This window comes from Balaenoptera borealis, assembly GCF_965194805.1.
Source record: "Balaenoptera borealis genome assembly, chromosome: 20".
Classification (NCBI taxonomy): Eukaryota; Metazoa; Chordata; class Mammalia; order Artiodactyla; family Balaenopteridae; genus Balaenoptera; species Balaenoptera borealis.
The window spans coordinates 58,965,179-58,978,879 of record NC_138879.1 but is presented as its reverse complement, the minus strand read 5'-3'; the positions used below and the strand labels follow the sequence as shown (position 1 = coordinate 58,978,879).

The following is a 13,701-nucleotide window of genomic DNA, read 5'->3' as shown; positions in this document are numbered from 1 at the left end:
ATGCTTTTCTGTGTAAACATACACAGTATGTGTTAATGTCTGGCGGGGAGAGTACGGTAGAACGTTTAAGGGTTAATCCTTAAGTCAGCACAGCACCATCCTCTACCCTACTCCCCTGCCAAACTTTATATTCTATAGCGAAGAGGCCCTGGGAAAACCAAAAGAATATGGACTGCTGGTGTGTGCAGTCACAAAGCAGGAGCCTACCTGAATTACTGTGCCCAGGATTCAGCCTCAGGGTCGCCCTTTACAAGTGGTTTGATCCTAGGACCTCAATCTTGAGCAAGTATATAAACCCCTCACATGTAAAGTAGGGATATTAATCCTACCTACCACATAGCTTTCTGAGAGATTAAATGACTCAATATATGTCAAGCACAACTATAAACAGTCAGTACCTATTACCTACTATTATTACTGAAGTAAGTAAGGACTCAGCTAGGTTCACTGCTTTTTGTCTTCCATCACCTAACTAGTGCCTGATACCTAGTAAATGCTCAACAAATAGCTACATGGATATAAGTTCACTGAATGAAATGATAAAAAAGACATTAGGTAAAGATGGTTAAGTCTACCAAAGGCCTAGCAGAAAAAAAGTCACCTATACTACCAAGTAAGACTGATAGTCAAGGTTCCTAGTCATTTAAGTCAGACCGTACCCAAATGAAAGGATAAAAATCCTCCAAGAGAGAAGCTTTGAGGACCACTTCCACTTTGGAACAGAAAGTACTCTTTCAACCTGCTATCTGTGTGAGCAAAAGATACTTGGAGTTCTGAGATCATTTTTATGGGAATGAGTTCTTCAACCATGCCCTTTTATTCCTTTGTTCAGAGGGCCTTCTTTTAGAATCTCCGTTAAGTAGGTGCAGAGAAAGAAATAAACAAGTTTCAGGAAATCACATTTTGTTCTTAGTAGCTAAGTAGCCCTGGGACAAAACCACAGTAACAGAAAGTCTAAAAACAAAACAAAACAAACAAACTTTCCTCACCTATTCTTTTACATTAACTTTACGATAATTTTGGCAAACTTTAAAAATAAATTTAGTTAGAATTTTTACTGAAATTGTATAAAATGTGAATTAACATGAGCTCACATTATTAATACTGTGTTTCTATTCTGCTGTATTTATTTACTCAAGTTGTCTTTTATATTCTTCAATAAAATCTATAGTTCCTGTATATCTCATAAGTCATACACTATGTCTCATTATTTTTAATTATTTTAATGCGTTACATATTATTGAGCATTCACTATGTGACACATTATATAATACATTCATTATCTCAACTCATACAACAATCTCATGATTCAGTTGGTGTTATTAGTATTATTACTATTTTATACATGAAGAAACTAAAGAAAAGTAAAAATATGACCAACCCAGAAGGATAAGACTCACTAAGACTTAAAAAAATTGTCAATAAATCTAATATGATTTAATAAATAAAAGAGGGCTCAACATATTAAAAAAAGGCAAGGGGGGGATATTTTTTAAATGACCAAGCAGATTTTTTAAATGAGTCAAATAAAAATTCCAGCAATAAAAACATAATTATTGAGGGACTTCCCTAGTGGTCCAGTGGGTAAGACTCCAACGTTCCCAATGCAGCAGGCATGGGTTCAATTCCTGCTCGGAGAACTCGATCCACATGCATGCTGCAACTAAAAGATTCTACGTGCCACAACTAAGACCCAGTGCAGCCAAATAAATAAATAAATGTTTAAAATAAAAACATAATTACTGAAATTGAAAACACACTTGACAGCAGATATGCCAGAAATGAAGATACTGCACATAATGAAGCCTGAAGAAGGAAAAAACGGAAAGAAAAGCAATTAAGAGACATGGAAGACAGAGTGATAAAATATTACATCTAACAGGACTTTCAAAAGATGATAAACTGTAGGAAAGGGTTTTGTAAAAAAGATAATGGCTAAGCAATTTTCCAGAACTCATGAAAAACTCTAACATATTCAGGAAGTCAAGTGAGTCTCAACCTGGAAAGATTAAAAAAAAAAAAACACCCACTCCTAAAGAAATCATAGTAAAAACAACAGCACTCAAAGAAAAAGTTACTGAAAGTAGCCAGAGAAAAAATTCAGACTCTCCACAAAAGAACACAAATTAGACTAAGGGCTGATCTCTTCACAATGAAAGGAAAAAGACAGCATGCAGGGAAAACTGAGAAAATAACCACATTCCAAACAAAGATACCTTTCAATTAACAGGCATAAGTAAAAGACAACAGTTAAGTTATAAAAACCAAACAAACACTGAACTCTCCAGCTAACAGATCCTCACTAAAGGAAATTCTAAAGGATGTTCTTCAAGAGGAAGCACATTCTCACAAATGGAAGAAGATCTGTGTTGCAAGAAGGAATGACGGGCAAATAAGATGACATATATGTGGGTGAACCGAAATGAAGATTGACCATATAAAATAATAATGTCTTTGGCAGTTTTAAGAAAATAAGAAAGAACTAAAATATATGACAACAATAGCATAAAAGTCGGGAGGAAAGAAAGAAATCAAGAAATTCTATGCCCTCCTATACTCAAGAAGTTGGTTAAGATACTACTTAGTTTTAGGCTTCAAGTTAAACAGACCGTTAAAATTTCTGGGGAACCACTATAAACAAACAAATAATGTATAAAATCCAAACTGGTGGAGCAGGAGAAGATGGAATAAGACAATCAATCCAAAATAAGGGTTGGAAAAAACAAACAAGAACATCAGTATCAGCATAAAAAAGACAGGACAGGGACTTCCCTGGCGGACCAGTGGTTGAGACTCTGTGCTTCCACTGCCAGGGGCATGGGTTCATTACCTGGTCAGGGAACTAAGAGCGCACATGCCACATGGTGAGGCCAAAAAAAAAAGACAAATAGAAAGCATAAAATAGTTTAAAAATAATTGAGATATTACCAATCATCATCATCAATTTTTTTTTCTTTTTTTAATAAATTTATTTATTTTATTTATTTATTTTTGGCTGCGCGTGGGCTTTCTCTAGTTGCAGTGAGCGAGGGCTACTCTTCGTAGCGGTGCGCGGGCTTCTCATTGCGGTGGCTTCTCTTGTTGCGGAGCACGGGCTCTAGGCGCCTGGGCTTCAGTAGTTGCGGAGTGTGGGCTTAGTAGCTGTGGCTCGCGGGCTCTAGAGCGCAGGCTCAGTAGATGTGGCGCACGGGCTTAGTTGCTCCGTGGCATGTGGGATCTTCCCGGACCAGGGCTCGAACCTATGTCCCCTGTATTGGCAGGCAGATTCTTAACCACTACACCACCAGGGAACATCATCGTCAATTTAAAAGAACTAAATTACCCTGTGGAAAGACAGTTTGCCAGACTCAATAAAAAACAAAACCCAGATACATACTTATATAAGAGATATACCTAAAATACAAGCACAGAAAGTAAAGGGAAAGAAAAACATATACTAACCTATATCAACCAAAAGAATGCTGACCTAACTACATCAGTATAAGGCGAAGCAGACTTTATGGTAAACAAAGCATTGGCAAGGATGTGGAGAAAAGGGATCTCTTGTGCACTGTTGCTAGGAATGTAAATTGGTGCAGCCACTACGGAAACAGTTCCTCAAAAAATTAAAATAGAACTCCCATATGATCTAGCAATTCCACTTCTGGGTATTTATCCAAAGAAAAAAACATAAACAAGAAGATATATGCACCCCCATGTTCACTGCAGCAGTTTTTTTTGGGGGGGGGGGGGGTCATCATTAAAAGGGGTCAAAATGGGAAATGAAAGGGAGGATAACAGAGTTCGGGGTTGCTGGGGCTTCGGAGGTGCAGACTAGTTCCACAGTTTGATTTCCTCCTGGCCATTAAGGTAGGAATTTGAGGATTTTACAAGAGCTGAAGCAGCGCCACTTGAGAATGGAAAGCGGTAACTGGGAGGTTGCTGTCCACATTGTCAGAACCCAGTTTAGTTCACGAGCCTTCACATATAGGGTCAATTATAGTTTTCAGACCTTTTTGAAAGTTCAATACTTCTTGAAGACTTTCCAAAAAGCAGGCTTCCCAGGGCAATGTGAATTCACTAGCAGATTTGGCAGCTCACTCCAAACAAGCCTAGTTTTAGGCAAATAAAGTTTGCCTAAAAGACAGTTTAGCCCCAGCTCTTCCTTGCAAACACATCACCATTCCTGAGTCTCTTCTACAGAGAAATCTTGCATCTGCCACTGTATAAATTTCTTCAAGAGCTGGGCTGAAAGGCAGAAATCTTGGAATCCTAGCACGCATCTGAATTTAGGCTTGGACATACTTTCCTGGGGCATATTTTGTGTTTAGTTTCCCTTTCATGACAGAAGAGATGAAGAGAAGCATCAATAAAATCAGGGGCCCATGTTTCCATATTAATATGAACCTGCTGGTCTTGGAGAGTCTCCCAGAGAGGCGGGGGGGGGGGGGGGGGGAGACCCAGCCACTGCTCACCCTTGGGACACAAGACACTGGCAGCAGCCACTCTTGGGAGCTCCCCCACTGCGTAGATGCTGGTACTAGCGGGCCCCACTGCAGCACTATTCACAATAGCCAAGACATGGGAACAACCTCAGTGTCTACCAACAGGTGAAGGGATAAAGAAGATGTGGTATATATACACAATGGACTATTATTCACCCATAAAAAAAGAATGGAATCTCATCATCTGCAACAATATGGATGGACCCTGAGGGCATTACTTTAAGTGAAGTCAGATGGAGAAAGACACATACCGGTGGATCTCACTTATGTGTGGAATCTTGAAAGAAAGACAGGAAGGGAAGGAAAGAAGTAAAGGAAGGTAGGCAAGAAAGAAAGGAAGGAAGGAAAGGAAGGAGAGAAAGAAAGAAAAGGAAAGAAAGGAAGGAAAGAGGGGAAAGAAGGAAGGAGGAGAGGGGAGGGGAAGAAACAGGAGCTGGTAGATGCAAGAACAGACTGGTGGTGGCAGGGGCAGGGGGGAGATGGACCAAATGGGTGAATAGTCAAAAGGTACAAACTTCCAATTATAAAATAAATAAGTCATGGAGATGTAAAGTACAGCTTGGTAACTATGGTTAACAACACTGTACTGTATATTTGAAAGTTGCTGAGAGTAGATCTTAAAAGTTCTCGTCACAAGAAAAAAAATTCTGTAACTATATGTAGTGATGGATGGTTAACTAGCCTTATTGTGGAGATCTTTTTGCAATACATTCAAATATAAAATCATTATGTTATACACCTGAAACTAATATAACGTTGCATGTCAATTTTTTTTACCTCAATTTTTTAAAAATTGAGAACTACTAGGAAAAAGATACAAATCCAAAATCATAGTGGTAACTGATAAGTTACAGACAAAAATGAGAGAAGACATGGATGATTTTTTTAAGTAGAGAATATATACTCTTCTCAAGTATGCCCAGAGTATTTTTATGAAATCGATCATCATCTAGGCCAAAATTCAAGAACCAATTATTTCAAAAGACTGGGTATTAGAGACCATACTCCCTGGCCACAATAAAGTTAGAAATCAAATAACCAAAAATAGTCAAGAAAACATTATATATAAGAAATTTAAAAGAACACTTTTATTAATACAGGAGTTGAAAAGGAAACCAGGATGGATAATAAAATGCATTATAAATTAAAGCTTGCTGAATGAAGTTAAAGTAGTGCATAGGGAGAAGGGGGAAGAAAAAACTGAAAAGTTAATGTTGACAAATTATAAAAGAGCAGAATAAAATCAAAGAGGAAATAAGAAGCAGAAACTGATGATACAGAAGATACAACTATATTCCCTAAAATGAGGGAAAAAACTATCTCCAGAAGAAATAGAAGTGAATGTTCTTAAATTGAATCACTAATTTAAAAATACTTTTTACACAAAAAATACCCCATAGATCCAGCTGATTTTACCAAATAATTACAATCTTAAACTATTTCAGAGTTTAGAAAGGTTATGACATTAGCATGATCTGTTACCAAACCAGACAAGAACCATATAAGAAAAGAAAATGACAGGCTTATCTATCTCACAAATAAGATACAAAAATCCCAAAATAAATACTGGTAAGTCAAGTCCAGCAATTTATTAAAAATAGATAATACATCATGACTAAGTTAGGTTAAACGTAAAAATCCACAGGTGATTTAACACTAGAAAAATAACTGATGTCATTCATCCTATTAATATATTTTAAAGGAGAATAATTAGATCAACAAACTTATGCAGAAAAAGCATTTGGTGAACTTCAATGTCCCTCATGATTAAATTCTCAGCACACTGGACCAGATGGGAATTTCCCAATCTGAGGAAGGATGTCTATAATACTGACATCATAACCAGTGGTAGTAAAAAGTAAAAGGCATTCCTGAAAAAGCAGAAAAGAACAAGAATAACCACTTTCAATGTTGCACTGCAGGGTTTTTTTTTTAAGTTTTTTTTGATGTGGACCATTTTAAAAGTCTTTATTGAATTTTGTTACAATATTGCTTCTGTTTTATGTTTTAGTTTTTTGGCTGCGGAGGCATGTGGGATCTTAGCTCCCAGACCAGGGATCAAACCCGCACCCCCTGCACTAGAAGGCAAAGTCTTAACCACTGGACCGCCAGGGAAGTCCCAATGTTGCACTGCAGTCTTAAGCAGAGCAATAAGGCAACAGAAAAGTAAGGAAAAGGTTTAAGAACTGGAAAGAAAGAAACAACTGTCTTTTTTTTTTTTTTTACTGTTGATATGACCATTACCTACATAGAAAACCCAAAAAAAATCTACAAATAAGTAATTAACATTACAAGGATAATTTAGGGAGGTTGCTGGCATATATTAAAAAAAAAAAAGACTGCAGATAAACAACAAGGAGCTACTGTATAGCACAGGGAACTATATTCAATATCTTGTAATAACCTATAATGGAAAAGAATATGAAAAAGACCATATATATATGAATCACTTTGCTGTACACCTGAAACTAATGCAACATTGTAAATCAACTATACTTCAATTTTTTTTAAAAAAGTTATTCTAGCATGTGAAAAAAAAAACTGCAACAGTTAGAAGAAATATAATTTTTGAAAAGATATTATTAACAATAGCATCAAAAATATAAAGCCCCTAGAGTTGAATCTAACACAAGGCATATAAAAGAAAGTAATAAAACATGAAAGCCCTCCTAAATAGACAGATATACCACAGCCACGGACTGGAAGACTCATTAACATAAAGATACCGTCATCCTGGAACTGATTTCTGTATTACATATGATTCCAGTGAAAATTACAGAAAGATATTTTGGAAAACTGAAAAATATGATTCTAAAAGTTATATGAGATGGTAAAAAACTTTTAAAAAGCTAAATCATGCCCACAGAAGTGGGGTTTGCCTCACTGGAAAAAAAAAGAATAAAGCTCTAGTAATCAGAAGGATATCTATTATATTTCTGCATCAATACCACAAAGAACACAAAGACCACAAAGCCCAGAAATCAATCCATATACAGATGCAAACCTGAATTATAATAGAGCTAAAAGTGTAGAACAGTTGGAAAAGGATGAACTTTTAAATTATCAATACAGGGAAAAAAATGAATATTGACCCCTACCTTGAGGCAGACACAAAAATTCAATTTCTGGTGGATTAAGAATAATGTGATGAGGGCTTCCCTGGTGGCGCAGTGGTTAAGAATCCGCCTGCCAATGCAGGGGACACGGGTTCGAGCCCTGGTCTGGGAAGATCCCACATGCCGCGGAACAACTAAGCCCATGCACCACAACTACTGAGCCTGCACTGTAGAGCCCACGAGCCACAACTACTGAGCCCACGCGCCACAACTACTGAAGCCCGTGTGCTTAGAGCCCATGCTGTGCAACAAGAGAAGCCACCGCAATGAGAAGCCCGCATACCAAAAACGAAGAGTAGCCCCCGCTCACCACAACTAGAGAAAGCCCGCGCACAGCAACAAAGACCCAACACAGCCAAAAATAATAAATAAAAATAAATTGTAAAAAAAAGAATAATTTGATGAGAAAACTATAAAACTTTTAAAAAGACAATATAAGTAAACTCTTTTAATGGTCCCAGGGTAGTCTCATATAAAATCTACAGAAATTCTGTTCACCAAAAATACTGACCTAAATGTAAGAGCTAAAACTACAAAACTTCAAGAAGAAAACATAGGTATAAATCTTTGTCACCTTGGATTATGCAACTTGGATTAAGGTTCTTAGATATGACACCAAAAGCGCAAGTGATGAAAGAAAAAATAAACTGGACTTCATCACAATTAAAAACTTTCTGCCCCAGTATGACTCTGTCCTGCTCAGCTGTCCTCTGAAAGGAAGTCACTTATCTCCGTCCACCTTCTCTCCCACCTAAGTGTGTGCCCCTGAGGCCCCAGAACTATCTTTTAGTTGTCAACTGAAGACCAACAAAGATTATCACTTCAAAGTGGAGAATGATGAAAATGAGCGGTTATCTTTAGGAAGGGTCAGTTTCGGGGCTGGTGCAAAGGATGAAGTGCACACTCTTGAAGCAGAGGCAGCCTAAGCAAAGCAGCCCTGGCAAGGTTGATAACGTCTGTACGGCCAATGGCTTCCCTGGGGGGCTCTGAAACAATACTACGTGTGGTCTAAAAGTAGTTCAGGGCTTGTACTTATCAGTGGACAGCACTTAGAAGATGCAGAGTAAGACGATGAAGAAGAGGAGGACGTGAAACCCCTAAGTATATCTGGAAGTGGTAGCAAGGTTCCACAGAAAACAAGCAAAACTTGCTGATGAAGGTGAAGAGGAAGCTGAAGAAAAAGCTCCAGCAAAGAAATCTATATGATACTCCAGCCAAAAAGGCATAAAATCAAACCATAATGGAAAAGACTCAAAACCATCAAATACCAAGAGCAAAAAAGTCAAGAATCCTTCCCAAAAACAGAGGGAAAAAAAAAGAAAAAGAAAAAGAAAAAAAACCTCCTAAAACACCAAAAGGACCTAGTTCGGTAGAAGACATTAAAGTAAAAATGCAGGCAAGTCTAGGAAAAAGCACAATGAACAGTCCTGGTAAATTAAGACAGGGAGAGAGGAAAAGGAAAGACGAATACAAAGGAGAGTTCAAACTGAGTCTCATTAGCAATCCAGACGAAGTCTTCTATTTTAATCTCAATCCCCGTTCCTGACTTTCCAGCCACCCACACCCCTCTCCAGGCTAGAAGCAATCTCACTCTTGATTTCCTACAGCACTTTCCTTTGACTGCTGTGATTCAGTGAATCTTATACCTTGCCTTCTATTACTTATTCATTTGATTTACCTCTTTGACCATGTTTTAATCACTTTTGTATCTCCCTAGATGCTCAATAAATATTTGAATGAATCAAATAGAGGAAATAACGGTTTTGTACATCAACGAATACTATCAGGAAAGTAAAAAGACAACCCACAGAATGAGAGAAAATATTTGCAAATCATACATCTGAGTATGTAGAATATATAAAGAACTCTTACAACTCAACAATAAAAAGACAACCCAGCTAAAAAAGAAATGGGCAAAGGATCTGAATGAACATTTCTCTAAAGAAAATATGCAAATGGCCAACAAGCACATAAAGAGATGTTCATCATTGGTTACTAAGAAAATGAAAATCAAAACCACAATGAGATACCACTTCACATTTACTAGGATAGCTATTTTAAAAAAAACCAACAACAAATGTTGACAAGGAAGTAGAGAAGGTGAAACCCTCCCTCATACACTGCTGGTGGGAATTTAAAATGACACAGCCACTTTGGAAAACAGTTTGGCAGTTCCTCAAAACTTTAAACAGAGATTTGTCATGTGACCCTGCCAATTCTACTTCTAGTATATATCCAAGAGAACCAAAAAAACATGTCCACACAAAAACTAGTGTGTCCTAGCAGCACTATTCATAACATCCCAAAGTGAACACAACCTAAATGCCATCAACTAATGAACGGATAAACAAAACATAGTATATCCATGCAATGGGAATTTTGTGCTGATACAAGATACAGCATGGATGACTCTTGAAAACATGCTAAATAAAAGGAGTCAAAATGTCAAATATTATGATTCTATATTTATCTGAAATGTCCAGAATAGGCAAATCCATATATAGAGAGAAGAGGTTTATAGTTGCCAGGGGCTGGGGGGGAGAGGGAAATAGAGTAGCTGCTAAAAGATATGTGGTTCCTTTCTGAAGTGATAAAAATGTTCTGGAAATATATAATGATGACAGTTGCACAATTTTATGAATACATTAAAGCCACTGAACTGTACACTTTAAAAGTGTACACTAAAGTGTACACTTTAACTGTACACTTTCTTAATTTCAAAAAAAAAAAATCCTCCCCCCCACCCCCCCAAAAATTGAAATGACGAGCCACAAATTAGGAGACACGTGCTATACACATACCTGACAAGAGGCTTCAGGAAACACTAAACATAAGAAAATGACAAAGTAACCACCCACATAAGGCACACAACCCATAAACAAATGAAAACAAGCTCTGTCTCATTCCTCACCAGAGAAGTGCAAATCAAAACCAGTTCACATCCACGTGAAGGCAAGAACACGCACAAACTGGAACGTGAACACACTGCCAGTGGGAGTATAAGTGGCGCTGCCATCGCAGCAGATGTGGTCTCATCTAGCACATGCGAACACATGCACACGATCAGGCCACGGAACGCCATTCCTGGGCACACGTCCTAGAAAATCTGTCTACACGTGAACCAAAAACATAGCACCATGTGTGGAATAGCAAGAAACTAGAAACAACACATCCAGTAAGAGCCAACATGGAACAGACAAATAAGTTTTGCTATCTGGAATCATAAAACCAGACAATACCACAAGAAAATGAATGGATGAAACTAAGGAAACTAACAACAAAAATAAGCAAGTCACAGAACATACAAGGCATGATTTCCTTTATGTAAAGTTAAAAATATGGAAAGTTCAACATTCTCTTGTTTAGTGAGACAAACATACATTCTGAGAATGTATTAAGCAGTAAAATCAAACACTTACTTGTTTCTTTTTCAGTTTAAGGATCTGCTGTTCTACTTTTGCAATTTCTCGATCTACACGATCCATACTCTGTATTAACTCTTCCTTTGAAAGCTTTGAAGGTGAAGCATTTTGATCATCTCCACATGGTTGCCCAGAGATTGGAGAGGAAGGAGCTTCATGTTTGACTCCAAATGCTGGATCCTTTAAGGAAGAAAATCAAGAACAAATGATTTCTCACTAACAGCCAATGTCAGCTGCAAGATCCTCTTAACTGAAAAAAGTGAATTTTAAAGCTTAGCAGAGCAATGTATGCTCTCTGTAGATGGCAGTCCTACGGTAGCAATTTTCTCCCTCCCTCCCTTTCTCTCTCTCACACACACACAAACCCACACCACTGCTGTTTATAGTTTAGACATATCATTCACAATTTGGAAGATCCTAAAAGCTATCCAGAATGAGGTGGCTAAGTGGCTAACCAGCCTTTAGTACAACGATACTGAGACTTCTAATTTCTGCAGAAATAATAACGCAATCACGGCAAAGGAAGATACCAATTCCTCAGCCATTTCCTCGTAATGGCACTCCAAAAGGTCTGAACATGCATGCCCTGTGTGCCCACCCAACGTAACAGCTATGATATGGCTGTTCCTATCAAAAAGTTTTCAGACTTTCCAAGGGCCAACAGTGAGGTACAGAAGTCCAAGAAATGATCTAGAAGTTTTGTTGCTACAGTCACCCAGGCCTACCTTCATAAAGGGCAACTAAGCCTGCCCACCCTATATCGCACATAACATCTCTTCAGCCTAATATATCATCCCACTCCAGCTCCAAACCAGCAGGGGACTACAACAGATTGAAGGCCCCTCCACCCAAAACCTATCGCCCCGTCAACACACACATGCACGCATGCACACACACACATACAGCCTACTAATCTCCAGTCTAAAGTGAAGATATAAGCAACACTGTAGAGCACATAAATTTTAGGTTAAGGTACTAGTTTTCTTTAGGGTATAAGAAGCCTAGAATGAGCATAGTTCCTAGGACTATAGAGCCCTCAATGTATTAAATAAGATTAATTAACTGTGAGAAATCAGTAGTTCTAACCAAGAATGCACTTAATTATACCTGGATAGTTGTTCCAAAACACATTGGAACAGAGACTTCAACTAAAACATAACATGTATATTCCTGAAAAGTCTGATATTCTGTAATAGTATAGTTAAATATAAGACTTCTGGGGAAAATAGGATTATGGTTATTACTTAAACTTTGCAAGCAGAGCATTAGCAAAAACAACAGCGATCCTAACAGAAGTAATAATATCGTTAAAGCTCCAATATCATTTGCATTTAGACTACAGTCAATTCTTTGGTAGCCATAAACCCTATAGTTTACGCTTCCTTTGTTAATCCTTGAGGTCATTTGCTTCCAGTAGAAAATAGTATGTTTCATCAAAATAAAAATCAGATTTGGGGTATAAAGATTTTTATCAACCTTTAAAAACAAAAAAGTACAGGAGAAAATGTCTTTGCAGTTTCTTTTCAACATTCCAATCTTCATTAGTTAGCTTAACATTGAAAAGCAGAGCAGTTCATGAATTAACTAAGCCAGCTACTACCTGCACTAAATGAAAACTAAATGCAGACTTTTCAAATCTTTTTAAGGTCTTCATCTATCTCAAAGGCTATTTCTTAATTATGAGGCAGCTTGATCCTGAGAGCCTGAAAACATTCATGTGCAGGGAACAATCATTCACGAATCTTTAGGACTTCCATGTTATATTCATATCATTCTCTTACATATGCATATGAGCTAATTTGTGTTACATAACACGTGTAACAGCAAAACAGATTATATTTCGATTCAGCAGATTTTGAAAATGCTCCTCAGGTGATCTGATCCGTGCCCTAAGAACTACTATTACAAATCAGTATTTTCCACTGACTTCTTCTCTAGTTAAATATTTAACAAAAAACAAATTCCTTGAGTGCCTATTATATGACAGGCACTAGGTAGAGTGGTGAACAAAACAGGCATGATGCTCGCCTTCAAGGAGTTTATAATTTTGTACTGGAACATTCTGATAGTAATTTGAGGGAAGAAGCTAAGATTCCTACCTCACATCTTATATCACAATGAAAGCCAAATAATAGCAAACATTTATATGAGATTTATTAGCAAATCACAAGAAGCCTCAAACAAACAAAAAAAGGCATTCACATTATCTTGAGCTCAGGAAAGCCAACAGCAAAAGACATTTAAAAAAAAAAAAAAGACTGATGAATCAAAATAAAAAACAATTTTCTCTTCATCAAAATTGAAATAAAAAATTTAAAAGGCAAATGGAAAAAATCATTTGCAAAATGTGAACTCTAACAACTCAATATAAAATAAAAAACACACCAACAGAAAAATGAGCAATAGACATGAAAAAGCAATTCATAAAACAGGAAAAATAAACAAATGAAAAAATGTCAAATTTTACTAACAAGCAAATAAATGCAAGTTAAAAATTTATCAAACAATGACTTTTTAAAAAACAGTAAATATGTGGTATCAGTAAGGGCACACAAGACCTGGGAGCCCTCATACCATGCTATCAGGGACAAGAACTGGTTCTCCTCCTTTGCAGGGCAATCTGGACACACCCATGAAAACCTTAAAATATGCCAACTCTGGTCTCTAATTACTTACACT

At 37.2% G+C, this 13,701-nt stretch overlaps 1 protein-coding gene across 22 annotated transcripts in view; it reads right to left on the bottom strand.

The window, feature by feature from the left end:
* The window catches only part of NCOR1 (nuclear receptor corepressor 1), a gene marked incomplete at its 3' end in the record, with an annotated part of 145,681 nt that overhangs the window by 92,766 nt on the left and 39,214 nt on the right, over nucleotides 1-13,701 (bottom strand). For all 22 annotated transcript variants that reach the window (XM_082374037.1, XM_082374041.1, XM_082374043.1 and 19 more), the window contains one exon: nucleotides 11,020-11,202. In XM_082374037.1, coding sequence (XP_082230163.1) covers nucleotides 11,020-11,202 — 183 coding nt within the window. The remainder of the gene's footprint in view (nucleotides 1-11,019; nucleotides 11,203-13,701) is intronic.